Source organism: Papaver somniferum, chromosome 6 (assembly GCF_003573695.1).
Source record: "Papaver somniferum cultivar HN1 chromosome 6, ASM357369v1, whole genome shotgun sequence".
Taxonomy (NCBI): domain Eukaryota; kingdom Viridiplantae; phylum Streptophyta; class Magnoliopsida; order Ranunculales; family Papaveraceae; genus Papaver; species Papaver somniferum.
Window position 1 is genome coordinate 147,315,251 of NC_039363.1, and position 9,066 is coordinate 147,324,316.

The following is a 9,066-nucleotide window of genomic DNA, read 5'->3' on the forward strand; positions in this document are numbered from 1 at the left end:
GAATGATCACTCTATGTTTATATACATTACGGAGTCAGATATGTTGGTGTTATTTCTATACGTAGATGATATACTTTTAACAGGAAGTTCTGTTTTGCTTATTAATAAGTTGATACAAGCTTTGAGTAAAGAGTTTGCTATGAAAGATTTAGGGAAGTTAAATTTTTTTCTTGGAATTGAAGCTACTAGATCTTCAGATGCTATCTTCTTAACTCAACAAAAATATACATTAGAGCTTCTTACTTAGGCACAAATGTTGGATTGCAAGCCTTGTGACACTCCAGTTGCAAAGGGTAAAAGGTGTTCTATCAATGATGGAGTCTTATTACCTGATCCACTAGCGTATAGGACCATTGTTGGTGGTTTACAATATCTTACTCATATAAGGCCTGATATCTGTTTTGTTGTCAATTATGTGTCTCAATTTATGCATGCTCCAACTGATCATCACTTCCTTCTTGTCAAAAGAATTTTAAGATATTTGAAAGGTACTTTGGGTACTGGAATTACTTTAAAGAAGGGGAATACTCATACTTTGATTGCATATACTGATTCTGATTAGGCTGGCTACCCAGATACAAGAAGATCTACTTCTGGATATGTAGTGTTTATGGGTGATTTTGTTGTTTCTTGGTCTTCAAAGAAACAACCAACTGTTTCAAGGAGTTCAGCTGAAGCTGAGTATAAGTGCTTAACAGTGGATACTGCTGACCTGCAATTTCTAACATATTTATTAACAGAATTGAATGTCTCAGTTGCATATCCTCTGCAGTTACTATGTGATAATCAAAGTGCCATTTGCCTAGCATCTAATCCAGTTTTTCATGCCAGGACCAAGCATGTGGAAATAGATTACCATACTGTCAAGGAACTGGTGGAAGATGGAATTATTCATGTTAGTCATATAGTGACAGAGGAGCAGTTAACTGATGTTATGACTAAGGGTCTTTGCTATCCAACTTTCTCAAGACTTCTACAAAGAATAGTGCACTCTTCAGCTGATAGTGGTTCTGCTTCAGCTTAGCTTTTTACTTCTTGTTAGATTGGCTCTTGTTGAGCATCTACTTTGTTTCTTAGGCTCTTGTTGAGTATTGCTATGTTTGTCAGATTGGTTCTTGTTGAGCATCTGATATGTTTCTTAAATTCTTGTTCTGCTTTTTACAGACTGTCTCTTGTCAGGTCTCTGTCTTGTTTCTTTACAATCTGTACTTGTTTCTTTACTTGTTAAGATTGAAGGGGTATATTAGAGTATATATGCGTAGTCAAGTCAACTAAATATTGACTTGACTAAGTCCTGTAATAAGAGTTATAAATCCGCATATATTTGTGTCCGTAAACTTATCAAAACATTACTTGTAATAATACTTTACTATTTTCTTTACCATCTTTACATATGAATCACAAGCTTATTCTCCCACTCAATATTAGGGCATGAAGATGATTTTTTTTTCTGAAAGGAAAGGATGGTTCACCGTTTCCATATTCAAACTTTATTAGAGAAACAATTCCGCTCAAACCCACTTTTGTTACATGTCTTAGAATTTAATTTATGAGCAAAAATAACTGTACTTGATTTCAGAATTAAGGGAAGAATCGGCTGATTACCAACACAAGAAAAATAATTCTCAGCTCCCAATGAATTTAGTTACCATCTCCATCAACTTTCCTTTATAAATTACAATTTCTAAGAGGAAATGTTTTTTTATATACCTTATCGGTAAACTTTCTGGTGATGAAGTATGAGAATTTGTAGTTAGTGGTGATAATAAGGGGGCATTAACATTTCACAGATGAGAGACCTCATTAATGTAAAAGTAGGAGAAGAATAATCATCTCTTGAGATGATAGTAAACGAATCAGAAATAAGTTTTAATTTAAGAAAGAAAATTGATCATGATAATGAGTACGATGATCACGGTTCTTCCTAATCTGCGCGAGAAGACCACCAAACAGAGAATAAGGTTGGTTAAAAGCAATAATTGTGGAAATAATCAACCATTGGATAAATTTCATTTAACGGTTTAGATATTTTGTCAAAATGCTTTGTCAAAGCATTTTGTATTTTTTGCCAAGTTTAAATAGTTTTGGATTTGTGAAACAGCGTGAGAATAATCACATCCGAACAACCAAATCTTTTTTTAAAGATATTTTGAATTAGGATATTGGCTGCATACTCCTTCAAGATGTATAAAAATGGACGGAAGCCTCTGCGTAATCTAAATCGCTTATATTATGAGGTAACAAATTCATTATCCAACAACCCACATTTCCAACACATTGGTCCTGGGAAGTTTTCCGTAGTTGACTGCTAATTTTGCAAGCCAGATGTGCCTATGACCGCCGTTTCAGAACAAGCGTGATGTAAATTTGGAGCAAATAACAATTCAAGTAGAAACATTTTTCTTTTGAATCGCTAAAATGAAAAGAACAAAAAAGCATCAGAAAATATACTTCCCGTACTACCAGATCTCTTATAACTACAATTTGAAATATAAACAAAATGCTGCAGACAGCAACAGAGAACTTGTATTGACGTTCCAGCAGCGTCATCGGAAGGTTATAATCATGCGAAACTGAATACTTCAAAATCACATATTTTCTGCGTTCTTTGCTACTGCATTTCTTTGGGAGACTTCTATACCCGAAAATTTTGAATCATCATTGGTCCCTTTGGGAGACTTCTATATCCAAAAATTTTGAATCATCATTGGTCCTTTCAACTTCTTGAACCGGAACTTCCCTGACTGTTGGTTCGGCTGCTTTAACTACAGAATTGTGGGGAGCCACATGTATGTTCTGTTCATCAGAAGAATCAGAAACAATTGGGACATAAACTCAGGGAGTAGAAACTCTCGAAGATGATAGAGATGACTCCTCATCAGTGTTGTCATATATTGCTGCTGGGGCTGAAGCAGAATTTGTCGTACTTAGGTCGGATTCTTTTCTGGATACTGCATGTTTTGGGCTATCAGCAAGCTTCTCGGCGTTTTTCACGTAATTAATTGGGATAACTTGTTCGCTGCTCTGCGTTGGCCTCATCCCTTCATTCTGGAGATCGAAGCTCCCATCTTCTGGTTTGTAACGTTCTGTAGCCTCAGATACGTGACCACCCATCCTAGACCTTGCATTAGCACCCTTCTCCTTCACTTTATCAGTATTGAAGCTTCGTGGGGAGGCAGCCTCTCCTAAAACGTGTGAATCCTCCTTTTTAAAACTTCTATGAAACACTGACCCAAGCTTCCTTAGACTCCTCCTAATCGAGCCAAAGGACTTATGTTTGTGTCCATCTTTACTGTCATCACTACTACTATCACAACTATTTTGGGATCCCATGCTGTTGGATGAACAATTATCCTCATTATGGATTGCAATATCAGAGTGCCTACTCTTACCTTTCCTAGGTTTCCAAGTCTGTGAAACATCACTACCTGGATGATGAACCCATATCCCTGTTTCTTCCTGGCCTTCAATGTTAATTGGTTCAAATTCATCTGCCCTTTTGGAGACATCTCCTGAAGGTGCATTTGGGATTGAGGCTCCTTTCTTAGCATTTTCTCTTGAAATAGAGTCTGTCGCTGAGTTTTCTTTCTTCTTCGACTGTACCATACCTTTAGTATTGATTTTTTTCCCCTAAAAAAATGCATTTCAGAATTAGGTCAAGTATTTTGTTGTATATAATTTAAGTAAACCACAGAACGGGTACCTTTCTTTCAAAATCAACGACAGTTACTGCTAAATGTAAACGTCCCATTTTAATATTTTCAAGAGCCACCCACATATCGTGCCTCTGCCTGCTATCCTTTAAATCATTGAGGTTAATGGAACATGACCTGCCAAAAAAGATACTTGTGAGACATTTCCAGGTCTACTGCATATCATCATTCTACAATTTTAACATGCTAATTAGATCTAGAAACTATGTGCATAAAATACTGACCAGTCTAATTTGCAAACCCTGCAATTGATTACTTGAACTAAAAGAGCTAATGGTCAAGAAGCCCTCTTTGATGGTACCATGAGATATCTAATGTCTATCAAGGGACTCCAACTGATGCATATTTATTATACATGGCGATGAACTAAAACTTTTATTTAGACAAAGACGCATCTAAACTTTGAAATTGGAAAATGATAACAATCTGCATGGTCAGTGTAGACATACCCAAGGGGATCATAACCAAAATGATCTTTGTCGCGCACTTCAATAGAGATCAAATTAGAAGCTTCCCAAGTGAAGATGGGAATTCTAAAATCCTCAAGCCATTTGGGAGTCAATGTTTTCTTCTGTACCTTGGTCTGGAACTTGAAAGAACCGCATTGTCCATTTACGTAGGGGTCAGAGAACCCTGCAATTTCACATCAATCAGAACTTGTGAACTGATTAAAGCAGTCAAAAGTACGACTGTGATGTTTCATTCAAAATAGAAACAAACCATTCATATCTGACGGTTTAATCTCAGCTGCTTCAATAATTTGCAGTTCAGCATAAGCAACTGGATCTCTTTCATCGACAGAGAACCAATCCCCTGAAATAAATGAAAACAACAGCGTTTGGATGAGCATGTTATGAATTCTTCGGGACCAACGTTCAACAATGAGCTTAAAATGACAATGAGGGAGTATTAATTATTTCCAAAAAAATAAAATAAACGTTGTGTAATGAATACACCATTGGAACTACACTCAGTGGAAATCCAGTTTGCTACCCAGCACAACATATAAGTTTCATCAAATAACTCAGTGGAACCTTCTTCAGCAACATAAATTTAACCTAACAAATGGCTTTTCAATTTCGGTTTACCTGATGGTGATGACACAAACTTTTCCATATCAACAACCAGCATATTGGGCTGCAAGGAAATCCATGTTCCATTAGAAGTAAACATAAAAATCTCAAATCGGAGCCATTCAAAAAAAATTTCTATGGAGGAACCAAGTAACACTAACCTCAACCAATGACTGTTCAAATGCAATGCCAAGAAGTTCATCCTACTCAAAATAAAAGCAAAATATTACGACAAAATTAGGAAGCAGGTTACTTCATAAAAGAGATTGGGATTGAACATACCACCCATCCTGCAATCCCAGGTATTTCCGTGACATCAATCCCATGGCTGAAGATAGGTTTTACAGTCATCTGGAAGTAAGGTGGTTCCGTAAAGCATATTCGCATACGACCAAGATAAGGCCATTCACGAAGAAATTTCACACCCACCAAAACCTGCAAAGAAATAACCAAAAGCATTAACCACATTATTGCACGAACCTTTTTTTATCAATAGCAAGCTACCATCTTCACAAGCTAAGAATGGTTCTCAACTTCACAAAATAGTGCAGCGGATTTCACGAATCAACTGTAGGGAAGTATTAGAATGAGTACCTTCCCCTCAATATGCATGCCTGTCATATGCAGCTTCGCCCACATACCAAATCCTAATCTTTTCCTGAGTTTTATAGCAATTATTGCACTCATGTCATCCGCAGCAAGGAAATTCATTCCCAACTCCAAAACCTGCGGTAAATAAACTCCATAACTAAAGTACTCTTTACTGGATTGGAATTGTACAAACAAAAGTTCCAAGAAATCGATATGTCAAATACTTAGAGGCGCTACAGTAACTAGGCCAAGTGAACTACGTACCAAATGGTCATCCCCAGAAGATTGACCTACAACCCTCATTTCTGTGAACATTGGTGGGCTCCTTCCCATATATAAGCTCTCAACCATTGCTTCCTTCTGCAAATACAAATCAGAGTACACATTGAGAAACCTTCCTTAAAAAGGTATCATTCATCAAAATGACCAAACCAAAACATTGAACAAGCGCAATTTAGAGCTAAGTAAAAGTCAAAGCAAAGGTCTGATATTTGAATGTAAGAAAATTGAAAGGCATACAGCAGTCCATGGTTTGTACTTCTCCAAGAACCAAGGCATAATAGGGAGAAGGATTTGCTGTGAGGCAATTCGTTCCATACATATAGGCCATAACTTCTCGACCGCATCATTTAACCACCGAACTGTTTCTGAATCCGTAAGCAACTGCATTAAACAAAACACCACCACAACAGTTAACACAGTGACAATTTAGTTAAGATGACTGGAGCAAAAAAGAATGAAAGAGTCCTAACCCTTTTCTGATTGGCTTGTTTCTTCTCTTCGTATCGTAATTTCTTCTGTAACTTCACAACATATCCCTCATGAACCTGTGACACAAAGTTAGTTATTCCTGTCCATAACCAATCTTTATAAAATGAACTGAAAAAAACATGTGACCCAAAATTAGTAATTCTTGTCCATAATCGATTTTCTATAAATGAACTGAAAAAACCATAAAAAGAAATTGAACAAGCAAATAAAGAGATGCTAAAAATTACCTGATAGAGATAAACTAAGGATAAGAAATATACAACTGGATTGGAATATCCATAAGTAGACAAGATCCATAATACAACAAGCACAATACCAATGTGATGTATAAGTGAAATCTTTGTTATATCCATATCTTCTTCTGTCACACTATAAACCAAAATACAACAAAATTATACACTTTCAAAAGAATACAACCTTGATAGCTACATCAAATTCATAATTCTAGAGAAGATTCAAAGAGTACTTACAGATTTTTATGTCATTTACAGATATTTCTTCTTCTTCTTGGTCCAAAATCAAATCAAATTTCTTCTTCTGGTTTTCAACTAATCCATTAAAACTGAATTCTCAACGAAGACAATAAGAGGCATTTTTCGAATTAAAAAATCTAACATTATTTCAAAAATGGAAGAATTATTTTGTTTGTTAGTTACTCTTTGATTAGATTTGACTAATGCAAAAAAAAGGAAGTGTTTGATGCATTTAGATTTAGTGGTTATGACGTGGAAAATACGTGTCTGAACGAATGTTAACATGCTAATGTCTAACTAACACGCGCCGACGAGTAAAAGGATCGACGTCGGTTCGTCGTCTATCGCACGATTGAAAAAGTGATGTTGATCTGAACCCTAGGTTGGAAACTTGGATATTGCTGACCTTTTAGGGAGTACATAGCGGTTCTAAGTAACTTTCCTGAGGAGGTTGATTGGTGTTTATAAAAAAAATAAAAAATTGTTTATTTAATTCTTATTCTTGATCTGATCCTAGTTTGAGTTGGAAAGTTACCCTGAAAGTGACAACCAAATGAGTTGGACCATTCGTGGGAAATACGACTTTCTTCTCAGGTATGTTAAGGTATCAATTGTGTTCGCTTAAAGGGCGAACTAAGATTTTTCAGCATCGCATCAGATTCAAGAGCAAGTCCCCTAGGAGGCCATAACGTCTCCAGCAATTTTCTATGCATGCCCAGGTTCCTTCAAGGTTTAGCATACACGCCTAAGACGTGTGGTTTAGATGGAAAATGAAATAAAATCAACCCTGCTCGGTTGACAGAGGAAATTCCCGATAGGAGATCCCACGTTAGTTAAGACAACCTCTATATTATTGAGATATGTAATATACAAAGTTAGTTTCAGCTAACATAGAGGAATTGTTAAAGTGGTAATTATATAATTATCTTTATTCTGACTGACTTTCACAAATACTCCTGACATCTATAATAATACCCCTCCGGATCCAGAAGAGATTATTAATCCCAGATTCACCCTCCCATATCTATTTCATTTTCAATTTCATTTATTTCTTTCTTCTTCGCTCGAATCTCTCCTTCTCTTTCCACCACTTCTGCTACGAGCACCACTATATTTATCGCCGCCATCGCCACCGCTACCCCCCAATACCAGCACCATCTTCTCCAATATTAGATATTTCAGATTTAAAAAAAATCTGTCACTACCGTCGTCTTTTTCTCCGGCAGAGAACTTTCTCTCATTTTATTAAGATAAATATTTGATTCAGATTTTGGAGTCCGAGAGAGATTAAAGTTTTAATTATGCATTTTATTTTTCTGTATTAGTTTCTGGTGATGGTCGTGGTGGTGACGGTGATTGAATTTATAAAGCTAGGGTTAGGGATTTGAGCTACTGGTGGTGGTGGTATGGTAACTAGTTATGATTTTGATTTTTGTTGGATACTTTGAACATGGTTATTAGTTTTATTAAAGGTTTGATTGCTTAATACAACGTCGTCGATTTTGATTGCTGGATCTAAGAAGTGACTAACATTATTATGTTGTTTTTTAACTTGATTCAACCATGCACTTGAGGTAATCACTCCGTTTCTCGAACTTTCATTTCCAACTTCAATTTTGGGTCTGGTTGAGAGATTGCAATTGATATTTCTTAAGCTTAAAAATCCTAATTGAATTTATTCTCAAGAACTGCTCCTAATTAAAAGGTGGTGGTTTTTGTTGGAATGATAAAATTGGTGATGGAAAGCCTGAAATGTTGGCTATGGTGGGGTTAAAATGGTTCTGGTTGTTGTTGTGCTGGTGGTGGAGATGTGTGATTGTTGGTGGTGGTGGTGGTGGTGAGGTTCGAATGATAAATTAGTTACGAAAATAGTGGTGGATGGTGGTTCTGGTTGTTGTAGTTGTTAAAATTGGGTGTGAATTATTTGTGGTTTGGGAGATGGTGGTTGTGTGGTTTCTTCAGGATACGAAATAAAAGAGGTATAAATTATGTTTGTATGTTCATAATTTCTTCTATTGTTTTGTTTTATTCTTGTTGTTCATACCTTGCTGCAATTGCCAAAATGATGCATATTTCACTTTGTTTGAATTGCTTAGTTGCAGTGATGTTTCGGCCGTGAAACACTTTTATTGTAATATCTAAACAACGTTTGGTGTGCTGTTTTAGGTGAGTAAATTATTCCAGATCTTAGTTGTTGGTGTTTCTTAGTACTTCATTTTCTTGTAGAGTTTGCTATATAAATATGAATTTTCATATCACGTGCATTTCTCACTGCCATTTACGGAGTGCACCATCCAACTTTAAGTACTTTTACTACAACCAGGAAAAGGTACTGGATATGGGCAGGTGACTAATATTAGCTCTCCTATTCTCTCTACTGTTGAAAACTGATCGTTGTAGTTTGTGCATTTGTCTTATTTATGAGTAACCTTGTCTTCTTGGTTC

General features: G+C 36.1%; 1 protein-coding gene across 1 annotated transcript; it reads right to left on the reverse strand.

The window, feature by feature from the left end:
• Nucleotides 1-2,386: 2,386 nt before the first annotated feature.
• LOC113289726 (C2 domain-containing protein At1g53590-like) lies at nt 2,387-6,835 on the reverse strand. Its single transcript, XM_026539084.1, has 13 exons — nt 6,619-6,835; nt 6,376-6,517; nt 6,130-6,204; nt 5,897-6,040; nt 5,642-5,737; nt 5,381-5,512; nt 5,069-5,221; nt 4,948-4,989; nt 4,802-4,850; nt 4,434-4,526; nt 4,163-4,346; nt 3,704-3,830; nt 2,387-3,630 (listed from the first exon to the last, which is right to left on the reverse strand). The coding sequence occupies exons 2-13, from the start codon at nt 6,499-6,501 to the stop codon at nt 2,836-2,838; spliced, it is 2,016 nt and encodes a 671-aa protein (XP_026394869.1). The 5' UTR covers nt 6,502-6,517; nt 6,619-6,835; the 3' UTR covers nt 2,387-2,835.
• Nucleotides 6,836-9,066: the final 2,231 nt, after the last annotated feature.